This window comes from Pezoporus wallicus, unplaced genomic scaffold (genome assembly GCF_028554395.1).
Source record: "Pezoporus wallicus isolate ANWC-B61680 ecotype Strahan unplaced genomic scaffold, APGP_CSIRO_Pwel_v1 scaffold_7392, whole genome shotgun sequence".
Taxonomy (NCBI): Eukaryota; Metazoa; Chordata; class Aves; order Psittaciformes; family Psittacidae; genus Pezoporus; species Pezoporus wallicus.
In genome coordinates this window covers 4,288,696-4,303,172 of record NW_026639923.1, presented here as the reverse complement: position 1 = coordinate 4,303,172, position 14,477 = coordinate 4,288,696, and the positions used below count along the sequence as shown (strand labels likewise).

The following is a 14,477-nucleotide window of genomic DNA, read 5'->3' as shown; positions in this document are numbered from 1 at the left end:
AGAAGAAAGCTCTTGTAACTGCCCTGATCTCCAGTAACTGTAATCAAATACTACACAGAAGAAAAATCATGTATGATACACTGATATTTCTACTTGTGCACAAAGAGTGGTGGAACATTGTTGGGGTATTTAACATGTAGGAATGTAACACAGTTGTATTAATTTGCTTGATAACAGTAACATTTCCTGTTACCTGCATTCAGTGATTCAGCATGTTTGAGACACATCTTTGATGAAAATACATGTGTCTAGAGGTTTGTGTGCAAGGATTGTATGTGGGTCAAATTAAAAAGTGGTCCTTATTGTGTTGGATGGTTAAGCTGTAAAATTCAACCAGAGGAAGAGTAGAAATAATAATCTTGCTTTTACCAGTTCAGCAGTAAACAGAGCAGGTACAAGCCATGTTTAATGTATCTGGGAAATGGTAATATTAAATTCTCTTGTCTTCCTATGCCAGGTGCCAGGATCTCTGAATTTCTAATTGAGAGCACTAGCTAGAAAGACTGATAAGGCACAACTGAGCACCTGGATTGCATCAAAATGAGAATAACTCTGTTAACTGCTGTTTATTGTAATGTTCCACTACAGACAACACCTGTGGTATGACTTTAGAAACGGATAACCTGAGCTGATTTCACACAAGGTGAACTCAGCAGTTGTCAGCTTTTTAGGCAGCTTCCCAGCCATGTGCTGAGGGCACATGCTCATAACACAAGAGAAAATCATGCTTCATGGTTATATGGTACATTACGACTTTTTTTTTTTTTCCTTATCTTTAAAATTCCTTGTCTGCTTCTGCATTAAAAGGAAGTTTCAAGTAGCTGTGATTTTAACATTTTCTCATATCTTGGAGTACGTATGTCACCAGCCATGTTCTAAAAACATCTGGATGGTCAAAATTGCTTAGCACTGGTAGCGTGCACTTGCAGAGGAATTGAAGTTTTGTCAAAGATGCTTTTAACTGCTTTCCCATCTATTTTATTCTCTTAGACTTTTTTTTTTTCTGAATCAACAATAATAGTGCTGTACCCCATGGAGTTTACAGCACTGAAACAACACATCCTTTTGGAATTGGGTACAGATCTAGTAAGAGATCCTCTCGCTGAACACTGGATTTTGATTAGCTTTGGATCTTTAAATGAATTTCCTTCATGTTCAAATAATTTACATTTGGAAAATATGAACTAAAAAAATGCATCTTGTCAGGACCACTTCCTAATTACTCAGTCTGTATAGAAGCTGATTCACTAGATTCATAGTCAGCAATTTATCATCCAACCCCTTTCTACTGTTCAGAAGACAGTCAGTGTTGTCTGATATACCATAAACATCCGACTAAGGCATATTTATTGTTTTTTACATTACTTTGATAGCAAAAGAAAACACAACTTTTCCATAAAAATGAATGTCTTTTTTTATTTGGATGGATTTTTCTTTCCAGGATTTGAGAGAAAAATTGTAACTACTGACGTTCATTGAATGAAGTTAGAACTTTTCAGTTTAGTGAAAGCTTTGAAATACAGCAAAGAGATGAGCATAATGAAGAATGTCTTTTCTGCTCAGGTAGCTACTGCTCCTACAAGATAGGATCATTCCCTGTGTTTTCCTAGAGTTCATCAGTAAAAATATGGGACATATTTCTGCATATACTTGCACACATGAATAGTGTCAATCACATAGCAGCCCTATTCCCTTGTGGGTATGGCTAAAACAATATAGTGGAATTAAAGATGAGTAATGTGGAAAATGGGAGGTCTTTGATTCTTGTATGATCTTTAGACTCTCAAGAGTGCAAGGATAAGGAAAATAAGCTCCATATTTCGGGTCTGTTTGATTTTGTAAGTAACCAATTGAAATTAATAATTAACCTTTTAAAATAAGATTCCTTAAGAGTGCCAAGGGTTTTTTTTAAAGGCAACTGCACCTTGTTTCTGGTGAGCTGTTCCCTGTCTGTGGCATAAGCTGTGCTCAGTGGTTTTCATTGCTTTCTCTCTAACGCTGAGGTATTTTATACCTCTTTCTGTTCTGATTGCCAAATAGCACAGAAACGTATGTCTGGTACCACCTTTGATAAATGATTCTTGTTCTGAATTTGGTCTTTTGAACCAAATGAAACTATAAAAAATATTTTTTTTAGTGTACATGTGCTGGATATATTGGCCTGTGGTCCTTGCTCAATTGGCAGGATTCTTCCTAATCCTGTTTAATTTGTCTCAATTCATCTCAATTCTTCTCTGCCTAATTGGTAATATTGAAATTCCAGTGCTCTGGAAGGCAACATTTGCTAATATAATAAGAGTAAGTCGAATTGGAAAGCATCCACATTTCTGTACAAGGTAGATCCTTCCTTCCCTCACAGTGCTTCAGTGAACTGTGCCTCCCTCTAAATCTTGAATCATTGTGTTTGAATTCCAAGTGTGCACCTTAGCTGAAAGCATCAAGAACACCAGTTGTCTGTGTTAGCAGCTTACTCACTCTGGTTTATTTATCCCTTTCTGGATCTGGCCTCTAGAGCCAAGTGCTTCTTTTAAAAATTCCTTTTGTAAGTATTTCGAATTATTTCCACATTGGGATGAACTTCCCACCCCCTACATAGAGTGGTCCTTAGCCTGAAGGTTTTCCTTATGCTTTCACAGAAACTAAGTGTGGAAGCCAATAAGAGACTGTTGAAGGGGAATGCAAGTGTGGTCTAAGATAATTTCTAGTTTAATTTTGTAGCAGTTAGGATTAGGTTATTAAACATATTTAAAATGAGAGGTGAGTGCCTACATATGTAAAAAATCTAATGTTTAATCTCTGAGCTTCAGCTTGTTCAACGTTAATGAGAACTAGTACTTGTATGAGGGTTTTTCTTAATTGCTTAATGGAAAGTGTTACATTAACAGGTTGATCAAGAATAAAGTTTTATAGGACTCAAAATAATTTTTCTCTTTCAACAGGTGACACATTCAAGTGGTGACATAAAAAAATTATCAAAATTTCATTAGATTTACTTCTTAGGGAGACATGCAAATCGTATTTGATCTTCTACTCTGATGTTTGCCTTCCTTTATTGAAAGGATGAAGAGATTCCTGCTGAGCTAGAGGTCAGGAAACAGATAGTACTTTTTTTGCAAGCTTGTGTGAGCAGAGTTTACACTATCAAGATACTTATTTAAACATGGCTAATTACAAGGCCGGTCACTGCAAAGAAGCTCTGGTTCTATAACTTGTAGGTAGTTTTACTAAACCCTTGCACTTAGGCTGAAATGTTGCTGAACAATTCCTTCGCAGGAGTGCTGTTCTTGTCATATTACACCTGTGGTGTAAGAAAACATGAAGCCTTAAGCAGTAACACTTGCTTATTTGAGTAGTCACAGATAAGGTAGGTTTGTGAGAGGTGCTGAGCAGCTTCCACGGCTATTGTCTTAATGAAAGTACTGCATGAGGAAAGGCTGAACTGCAACCTCCTTGTTTGATCTGTTGCATCTTACTTGGTCTGTTTGAGAATATTCTTTCTGATTTGCTTTTGTTTTATCTTTGACATACACAGAATGTGTATTTGCACCAGTACTGCGTTAGACATTAATTTGGTTAAACGGTTTCTCACTGTATTCAGTACTGCTTAGCTGCATCTGGAGCAAAATTTAATAGAGCACACAGTTAAGTGTTTGCTAAAAAGAAATAGAAGAGGCTGGCAAGGAATTTCTAATGTAGTTGTGAAAGTTTTACAACAGCTTATTTATGCAGAAGTCATTATTTTGCATTTCCTTTTGTGTTAATAAGAATTAGTTAAATCTCTGATACCTTTGGAGAGAATAAACACACATAATTTCTCTCTTAAAATTTTTGCTGAAAGGTTCTGTAGGAAACTTCAAGATACAGATCTATCACCACAGACGTATCTTCTAGTCCACCATTAGATAGCTGCCAGTGGCATAAAAATCAGTTTCAAAATGGGCATGAACTGGCATTTTGGCTGGCAACATCATCAGAGAATAATATGTAAGGGAGCAAGTTTGCCCACTCATCACTGCATTTCTTGTAAGCCAGGATGCAGTCCTGAGGGAATTTATCCTCATGTTGGCATTTCTTACACCTTTTTGAGGAAGTGCTGAAATGCTCTTTCACAAAAATTTATTCTTTTGATTAACTCCATTGATTCCATAGGATGGTTCAGGGGACTAATGTCAAATGAATCTGATTTAAAGTAAATTTAAATTAATTGAATAAGATATATTTACAATTATGATCCATCTTCATATCTTAATGATAAAACCTCTTCAGAGTACACCTGTTTGAAGCCAAAGCAGACAATGCCCTTCCAGATCAGGCCCATCACAATACAGTAGGTATTCCTCGGTCAATAGAAATTAAATTTTAACTAAATTTTCCAGAACATTCATGGGAGATGCAAATCCAAATATGAAATATTTCCCCAAAAGAATGCAATTCCTTCATGCATTTACAAGGAATGGATTAACAAGAGCTGTTGGATCTTTGTTTAGTACATTTTAAAATGAATACAAATGGAATTTTCTAGCAGTGATCCAAATTATGCCCTGCTATATTTTCCAGAGATTCATTTCTCCATTTCCAAGCTTAAGCATTTGGAAGAAATCAGAGAGTTCTGTTCTAAGCCCCTTTAAGGGTGATAGATAAATACTAAAGGGAAAACATTTGACTCAAATAAGTGAATTTCCTTTATGTATTGTTTTAAACCCACTTTTCTTCACTCAGTTTTCCGTGAGAGCTACATAAAATCATTTTGAATGCTGTAGTATTGGAACTGAGAAAGATGCCTGCAGTTACATAAAACCACTGTTAGGTCACTTATGACTGAAAGTGGCAGTTAAAATCAGTGATATTTATTTTGTCTCTGTCAGGTGGAGAAGTAAATCAGTTTGTAAATATAAAAAAAAGATAACACTGATAGGGAAAGAAAAGGTTATATATGAAAGGATGAGACATTATTCTTTTGGGGGGAGGGAGTGTGTCTCAATGTTCTTATTATATGGAAACTAATCTTTATGCTTAAAAGAGTGACCTGGAACAAAGACCTTGGTTCAGCCATCAGCTCTGTTCCTGATGCTCAGCGATAATGCTGTTTTGTAGTAAGCAAATTGTGAATCTTCTGGGGCTTTAGTCACAGTTATATTGAAGACCTTTAACACCCCTCTGGCAACTTGCTCAGTCTGCTAGACAGTATTCCTTCCGCACCAATAATGTTATCAAAAATATTGAAGAAAACCAACTGAAAATAAAGCCATCAACATCCTTTAGTTGATCCAATTATCTGTCTCTAAAAAAAGGTTTAACACTTCCCACACAGAACAGCAGCTTGAGTAATTTGGCAATGATAACAGTGCATAATCAAGAAACGGGAGGCTGTGATATGTGGTAATATATCCCATTTTGTGTACAGGGAGAGTTTTGTTTAAGTAAATATATTTTCTTTTAAGTACCTTTTGGATTACTTGTTAATAGGTTGCTCATCCCATTAGTCTCATGGAGTTACTACAAATGTTTAACTGCAGAAATCATAAATGGGTGAATTTTAACATTCCTGATGATGGCAGATTGCAGATTAGGCTTTGTGTCTTTGTTGGTTTTTTTTGTCATGTTCAAGGTGTGTTTGAAGATAGGGAGCAACTATGACTAACCTGTAGAACAAAGGATTGGATGGTTTGGTTATTTAGCTTCTACTGGTGACTAATTCACAGCTAAACCTGAAGTGTGCCATCATTACAGAATAGTGCTCAGACAAGTCCTTTTAATGATATGCTGTCATAACTACCCAGATGACATTACAACACGGTGTTTTATCAGCAAATTACATCAAAGGCCTCACATTCAATTACGCGAGGTTGGGCTGGGAAATAAAGCAGTCTGCTGCATTTAAAATGCAATGAGTTGTTTTCACTGTTAAAATGAGGAGACCCTTGCGTTGTAAACCTGCGGACAGGCTACAGTTTTAAACTTTATGTCTGCAGCTGCTGTGAACCTCCAAATTATTTATGTATGGAATTTGCATGAAGTCCGTGACAGATCTCAGGAGTACCTTAGACCCCAGGCACTGTGGTGACAGGTACCCTAGGTACAGTGTACTTTGAATAACCATTAAAAATTGTGGTTACAATGTCAACTGGGAGGAGACACATCCACATCCAGAGGCCCCAGCCCTGATGTCTGTACTGAGTGAAGGGAGATTTGACAGTGAAAAGAATAAAGGACTAACCTGGAAGTTTCCATGGGATATTTATACTATACATAAAGACCTGGCTGCATGCTTGTCGCCAGCATCAGTTTTCCATCAGTACAGAGCTATTTGAATTGAGACGGTGGCTGTTTGTACATGAAAAAACCAATCTTGTGTTACATATTATACCCTTCATAGCACTGATTTTAAAGGGAAGGGACAACATTTTGTCCTTCCCAGTCCATAAAATCTACAGACAGTCTGACAAGGAATACTTTGGGACATTGTTTTATATTGCTTATAAAACATAATTCATAATAAGCAGCATAATGCATTAATAATAGTTTACTAAAACAACAAAAGACTTCCATGGCATTATTCAAATGAAGTATTTCTCTTGGATCAAAACCTAATTAGAGCACTTCAAAAAATACAGGTCATTTGGTGATACAGGTAGTGTCTTCAAGCCAGAGAGAGGATATCTGGGGGTAGACACAGACTTGGTAAGAGGCAAGTGGTTTGGTTTTAAGTACATCCCTACGATAAGAGAAAAATTACTCTTGAAAACACTCTTAACGACAGAGAGGGATTTAGGTGTATGTTGTGTCTTCCTGGACATCATGTTGCAAGTAGTACTTTGAGCACAGAACTTTCCTTTCATTAAGTCCCAGGGGTGTACTCATTGTACAGTTCTTTGGCAATCTGTGCTCCCAAAATCATTATATAATTGTGACATAATTAGCCTTTTTTGCTAAATTATTTGGAAAATGGAAATCTACTTCATTAAGTGTAAGGTATTTCCCTGGTTCCTCATTATATACCCGCCCCTGCCTCCTTAGGATTAATACTTCCATTTATGCTACTTTAAACTGTCACCTCATTTTCATGCACTCTGATTTCAGCATAACTAGCGGCGGCGGCGTCCGTAGGGGCTGGTCGTGCTCTGTGAGGGGAGCGGGCGGCGGGTCCGATGCCGTGGGTGGCCGCACCGAGGAGGCTGGGGGTAGCGGCTGCCGCGGGGGCTCGCCGGAGACGCTGAGACGCTCGAGCCCCTCATCCGGCGCTGCGCCTCGGAGCGGGAGCGGAGGGCATGCAGCAGCGCGGGGGTCTCGGCGGGGGTGCCGGGCGGCGGGGGTGCTGCCCGCTGCCTTTCGGACCCCGGCGCCCGCTCGGGCTCGTCCTTCTGCTGTCGCTTCTCTTAGGGAGCGGCGGGGCGGCTCCGCTTCCGCGAGCAGGTGCAGGTGAGAAGCGGGAGGCGGCGGGGGGAAGCGGGGCTGGGCGAGGGCTCCGCAGTGGGGCCTGCGAGGGGACGGTGGGGGTTTCGGCGCGGGGTGCCTTTGGCTGGGGCAGGCTCCGGGGGCGCGGGGTGCCTTTGGCTGGGGCAGGCTCTGGGGGAGCGGGGACTCTGCGGGGGCATTGCGGGCTTCCAGAGCCCCGTCCCTCCCCCGGGCTGCGGGCAGGGCCCCGCGCCGCGCTCACCCCGCGCCGAGGCTTCGGGAAGGGCACGGTGGGTAGATGGGATCCCGGCGCAGCGGGCTGCGGCTGCCGGCCTGCAGGTCACGGCTGGTGCTTGTGGCATTAGGCGGTATCCTCCTGTAGGTATCTCGGTTTCTTTAGGTTGAGCTAGGTACTTGTCTTCTGTGTGTTTACCCACATACGTTCCTTCCGTAGTGCCTGCCGTTCTAGCCTTTACAGACCTTCGGCGTGATTTTTCTTTTTCCTATTTTTCCCTGTGAATCACCGGGATTCCCGTTCCTGGGTGGAGGCTCTTAAGGGCAGACGGCGCTTCCCTCCTTTCCGGTCAGATTAGTCGGATTTCGCCCCGGCCCAGACTCTCTAAATAGTAATGTAGTTCACATTTATTTGTCTCTTATGTAGGTAATCCTAACTTCCTTCGATTTTCTTGCTTATTTTCCTGTTTGTCAAAAGCACAAAATAAAAAGACATCCTGTTAGTTATATGCGTTACTGTTCAGAGGTTTATTAGTACTGGTAGGCAACAACCATCTCTGAGGTGTTTTTATTTTTTGGTATTTCACATAACATTGTATTAAGACTCGGTTTTGTTGGGTGTGTTTTGAATGTGTTCTTAGATCCATTTCTAGCCACGAAGAGTTGAACAGCTGAAATAGACAATATGGTCACAAAGGAGGAGGAGGAGCAGAGGGTAGGGAGAGATCTGAAGCACAGAGATTAGGTAATTTGGCTGCTGCTCCACAGAAAGTATCAAAACTGGGAGCGGAAGCCATACTTCCTTTATTTTTGGACCTGTGCCTCTTTCTCGGTTTTTTTTTTTTACTCCCAAGAACATTTCTGATTTGTTCATAAATTACTCCCTCCATCAGCCTTCTTTGAGGTCTTTCTTACTTTTGTAGAAAGTACTTTCTGAAGAAAGAGAAACCTGTCAATCAAGTCTGTGTTTCCTTTGAGACTAGAAGGTAGTTTGTTCATTTATGAAATACTTGAAGTTTGTCCAAATAATATTAACTTGTTCTCAAGCCATAAGATAAGGCAGCAGAGTCAGTTCTGTGTGGAGGTCTTTTCTGCCTTTTTGATGTCTGTATTTCTCGGAAATGCAGTTAGTTTTTCTGTGTAAAGGTTTAAGGATAGTTGTCAGGTGTTTGCTCTCAGGGCTATGGTGTGTGCCTTACAGAACTGGGAGATCAAAACAACTTCCATGACTGGTAAAAAGCTTCATTCTCAGATGGAAAAACTGACTGGACAAAATACAGTAGATAATGTTAAAGTGTTAGGGGAGGTTAAATGATTGTTTTAAAGGCTGAATCAAGGATGTTCAGTGCAGTGTTGCTAAGAGAAGTATTTATCATGTTCTGATATTGGGCTCATAGGACATTAATGAGACAGCATAATTTTATATGTTGGTTTTGATTGTAATTTAGGCCAAAGCATGTATACATGGGATCTTACCTGAAATAACCCAAAGAAACCAAATTAACTCCAGGAAATGAAACTGCTGCTTTCTACTGTATCTTTGCCGATATGGTAAGAAGCAGTGCCCTTGGAGTATTTTATTGACAGATATTTAGTATTTAAATCTTCAAGGCCTCAAGAGGAACCTTTTCCAGTTTCACTGGCATTTTGCTGGGAAGACTTCCTACTGAATGAAATAATGTGTGCAAATGGGGTTGTGTGCAAGATTCTTGGTCCTGCAACATGTCCTGTATTGTCACAACAGCAGAAACCAGTTAGAAAGCTACAAGGACTTTGTTTTTCTTTCCTTTGAATAGCTTACCAGTGGATGGCAGTTAGACTGTTTTGTCTTGAACCTTCTTGCTCACACTACGTATGCTTTATAATCTGAGAAGACAAACCTGTGACATTGTTTTGCTGGGTTAGGAATCCTGTGTTGTGTTTAAAAACAACTTCAGCCATATTGTGAATTTCTCTCCCATATATCCCAAGACAGCTTGCTTTTATTTCCAGTCCTGAGACTGGCAATGACTGATGGTCTTCATTCTGGGCTGTGGCAGTCATTATAGTTCACCATAATACTTGTTCTGATACATACGAGTTGTGAATTTGTGAAGAATTTAATGAACTTTTCATGGAATAATTAGTAACTGGTTTCAGAATTATTTCAGATCGCACAGTTCTTCAACTAGTAAAAAAAGGTTGCTGCTTTAACAACCCTTTTTTTTGTCAAAAAGTTTGTTTGACAACCACATTTTGATGTATGTTGCCCTGAGCTTGTTACAGAAAAAGTGGGAAATCCACAGAAAAAGAGGAAGGTCACCGTAGTTGTAGTGAACTTTGCAGAATAGTTTGTGGAATATACCCATAATAAATTGCCCTTTCTTTTGGGGAGGGAGCTGGAAAGCAGGAAGTGGTAATGGACAGGTTCTAGCAAGACTAGATTGGATTCGTTGTTCAAAAATGCCCCATTTTGTCGACTTGCTGGGGAGGTGTGCCACACTACGGCTAGGGAACTGTCAAGTTCCCAGAGCCTTGATCAGGGAGAATGATGCTGCTCTTTTAAGTATGGCTTCATAGTGTTTGCAAATGAAGCTGTGCATTGGTGATGTGGTCTATAGTAATCTTCTGGTTTTGAGGTTATATTTCTAAACTCATTTAATTTTTTTCTTTTCAACACTAAGGAAAGGAGGTAAAGGAAATTGGGCTGTAACTGTTCCCCTGGTAGGGTTCGTGGCAATTATTGTAGGAAATGGGAAAAACAAGATGCTGAAGATGCTGCTAGCTAAAAATACTTTGGCCAGCTTGGATTTAATTTATTCTGTGAGTGGAAAAGGAGGATACTGATATGGACTGTGATAGTGCTAAATTTAAAGGTTTCACTTTATACTGGAGGTGAGGGCTGGGGGCAGGTGTGCTGTAAAGGAGTTCATATAATGAAGGTCTGTAGTTGTTTTGAGCCTATAGATTGTTTGTGATTTCACCTGAATGAATCAGACAAAGATGACTTCCATTTCTAGTACAGTGTGGTCGAAGTAAGGGTGTTTGGCAGCTACTCTTTAACAGCAGTATTTAGTAGCCAAATTTAGTGCGTTATAATCTGACAGGTCTACTTTACTGTGCTAAAGCTTTACACTTCTGTTCTTCTGGTTTGGATTTCCATACTTGACCTTAATTCATCTGCCTCTCCAAGAAAGCTAAGAATCTGAATCAAGGGTATGTATATAATGACAAAGTATTTATATCATCTCTCTGCTCTATGAAGTCTGTGAAAATACAAAGTAACAGGGAATCCAAAATGATCTTTTTTTCCTGTAAAACTTGAATAGGTGGCAGCATTTTTGGTAGGTGTGTTCAATTTCACATTTGTGATGAATTATGTAGTCTGTTCAGTTGAATTGGGGCACCTGGGCTGGTGCTTCCCTGGTTTGTGCAGAGAACCTCGGTCTTGGGGCTGCATGTCATGGCAGTGAGTCCTTGCTGATGAGCTTAGTCATGTGTAGCTCTGGAAAAGATGCTTAGAGATTGGTGTGTAGCATCCAGAGGCATACATCTAGAGTATATACATGTTCACACATTTGTATCTAGTGAAATCACCTGGCCGTAGGTGATAAGTTAAACCTTTGAGATTAAATCACTGACATGTTAAGAGGAGTTCTGCAGCATATATATACTGTTGGGAAAATTGTTGCATTTGGGTTGCTTTGGCTTGATGTTTCCCTTGGAATTGTGTCAGACTGGAGCCCAGTTGTGGTTGTGGCTTGTGGTTTGGTACAATGCGAAATGTCTGCGACACTTGCACAAACTAAGGAAAGCGATTTTCTAAGGATATGCAAGTTAGTGACTCGGATCACTTGAAAATAAGAAAAATCTTGCTTGTAAAATGGGGACTTTAATTTGTGGTATATACTTTTATTGGGAGTGGTCCATCTTTCCTCCCCCTTTCAAGCGCTAAACTTGTTTACTTCTCACTGTATTTCTTTTTCTAGCTTCTGTCCCAGATGCCTAATAATTGTAGAGCTTGAGCTGCTAAGTTGTCTTTTATCTTTTGTTTCTGTCTGAGAGTTTGTGACTGAGCTAAGAAGCCAACCCTGACTCCTTGGCCTGCAGGGATGTTCCATGCAAGGCTTTGTTCACAGGTTTGATCCACTTTCTCTCTCGGCCTTTGGCTGTAAAGTGTCTGGACTTTGCTACAACTAAAGCAGTCCTTATAGGAGGAGGTCACTTCCTGAGGTTATTTCTCACATCTTGAATGCTTGGGTGTGTTTAATAATTCCTCAGATATCATTGCAACATGGTAGGATAGCACTGATCAGAGACAGCCAAAGGTATGCTGTCAGGCACAGGTCACTGGTTTCAAAGGGCTCATTAGTGCTGGTTTTGCCCCACTGTATGAAAAAAAAAAAAAGGAGTTTGTTACCTAGTGAGATCCAGCATTCTATTTGAAAATCACAGAAGACCAAGTTAAATTTTTTAGGGCTACTGAACAACTGTCAGGCAAATTTGAACGTAAGTGATTTTTCTGACATGTGCTGTAGTCTGGTTTCAGTCACCATCCACGTGTCATATACCTGCACAGGATAAAGGGACCCTTGGTCACGGTAATGCCAGAGGCTGCAGAAATCATAGTTCTCTGTTTTGGTCCTAACACTCTGGTTCTGCACCAGCAGGACAGCACATGGAGCACTGGAGTCTTGCTTAGATTTCATTTTGGGTCTGCCTTTCTATTTGGTGTGTGCATCTATCTGGAACTTGATATAGGTCTGGATAAAATTTGCGATAGCTTCAGTGCATTTATTGCTCTGGATAAGCTGTATATTCAGAGCAGTAAATAAGTTCTTGCTGTATAAGCTCTTTGTTTTCATTGTACTGCTGTAATAAGAGGTCTTGAGCAACATCAGTGGTAGAAATATTTTGTAGACGCTTTTATAATCAGAAATGTACAAAGTGTATCAGGATAGCTGTTTCAGCCTAGATGTGTAGTTGAAGCACAGCCTGTAGCAAGGTATTGTGCCACATGTAGCTTAGGCAAGATGATGGTGTGAAACAAGTTGTGTCAGTGAATTTTCTTATGAGGGATTTTAAGTATGAAAAGCTGGTACAAAGTAACACCGTGTCCAACACTACTACAGTTACAGAAGGTTCCTTAGTGGTAAGGAAGCATCACTGCAGTGGCCTGAGTAACATAACATTTTTAGAGACTACCGTTGCACCCTGACACTTCTTTGTTGGGAAAGAGGTGTAGAAGAGTTTAATAGTAGACTTCTGAGTGCTGCCTTTTAAGCTCTCAGCCTGTAGACCAGATCCAGTTTTCCAAAATCAGTCAGTCATTCTATGGTCTGTCCTTCCTAGGGGTCCTTCAGCTGTGAATAGGGATGAGAAATAGAGCTGCATAAGTTCTTCTGACAAAATGCTGCTTCTTTCTTTCTTTCTTTCCCACATTTCTTAACTTAGTTGTGCATCGTAGTTGGAAATGCATCTACTGTAAAATCAAGATTCTAGAAAATCCCATCTTGTGAAGGTTGTGTGTAATCTCTTTGTGCTGCTTTAAATGACTGTGGTCTACCTACCCTGTTTTAAAAACATCTACAACTCCAGTGCCTCGCTATTGGAGAAATGGTATAGCAGATGAAAAATACTGTACTTGAGCAGGGATTGTCAAACCAACATCTAGCAGTATAGTATAAAATATGCTCAGTAGGATTTTTTATGTATATCTGTGTATTTGTACACATACAGAGTCTTAACAATCAGATGGTACCTTTGCAAGATGATAATGTTACCCAGATTTTCCAGGAACACTGCCATGAAGACCTAGGGTACATAATTATTTAACATGTATATTTTTTACCTTGTCTTAAGATGTCTTTGTGCAAACATCAGATTCTAACACTGAAACTTCAAACAGATCTCACTCTATAAACACTTGAAGTACTAGCCTATATTTAGTCCTTATTAAAATTGAGAAGTATGCTGTTGTGTGAGTAATTCTTTGACATTACTGGGAAGACTTGTAGTGTAATAGGATAAGGACAGAAATGTGAAGCTAACCCCAGCTCACACTTTTACTAGTTACTTGCTGTTCAACCAATGCTCAGGCCAGGACAAGCTTTCATTAAAAGTGAGGTTTTGAGCTGTGGTGTTCGGAGGGTGCTGTACTACGTGAGAATCCAGCATTGCCCCAGATATTCTTGCCTCAGGATGTGTAACCTGTGCCACCTTTATGTACAAATTGGACTTAAGTGGCTGTAGAAGCTCATTTGAAGCACCCTGTAAAGTAATTAGGGGGAGCATGGGATAAAATAGTTTGGAAAAGTGTTGGCTAGGTTGTAGGATCAGGCTTCTTTAACAGACTTTACTCTTTAAGGACAAATGGGTGGGTTGAGATAATTTACCAAAAATTGTTGACATAGAGTTACACATCCAGATGTGATAGGAATTAGCTAAGGTTACTTCTTGGAAATTGCATAGGACAGGAATGATTTTTGGGGTCGCATGTCCACAAAAAAAACGTTTAACTATGGAACTGGCTATTGTCACTGAAGAGCTATATCCAGAACATGAGGTGGGTTGGAGGAATGTGTCAAGGGATTTTTTAATTGCTTCATGGGGGGGGAAATTTCTGTAGGAAATTGTCACTTGCTGTCTTAGTTACCCTTACTGCTGAGGATTAACTCATGTAGGGAAGAAAAGCTGGTGGTTTTTCAAAAGAATTGTCCTGTGCACATGTATTGGCCTTCCATCTCACCCACCTCCCCATGAGGGACTTAAATAATAGAGTTCTGGGGTGTGATGGGGATTGTAATGGTTAAGTTGAGTAGAGGGGTGAAATGTTTCTATCTACAAGTAATTTGGGCAGCTGTAGTTTT

The 14,477-nt window shown here is 39.9% G+C and overlaps 1 protein-coding gene and 1 long non-coding RNA gene across 3 annotated transcripts in view; both read left to right on the top strand.

Annotated features, from left to right (window-relative positions):
- Window positions 1-2,436: 2,436 nt before the first annotated feature.
- Window positions 2,437-6,534, top strand: LOC130603277 (uncharacterized). Its single transcript, XR_008973113.1, has 4 exons — window positions 2,437-2,542; window positions 2,637-2,757; window positions 2,940-3,086; window positions 5,973-6,534. It is a non-coding gene; the product is annotated as an uncharacterized LOC130603277 (long non-coding RNA).
- Window positions 6,535-7,094: 560 nt separating this feature from the next.
- Window positions 7,095-14,477, top strand: part of LMTK2 (lemur tyrosine kinase 2) — a 42,659-nt gene continuing 35,276 nt past the window's right edge. For both annotated transcript variants that reach the window (XR_008973132.1, XM_057416991.1), the window contains exon 1: window positions 7,095-7,419. Coding sequence is in view for 1 of the 2 variants with exons in the window: in XM_057416991.1 (XP_057272974.1) it covers window positions 7,269-7,419 (151 nt within the window). In the remaining variant the exon portion in view is untranslated. The remainder of the gene's footprint in view (window positions 7,420-14,477) is intronic.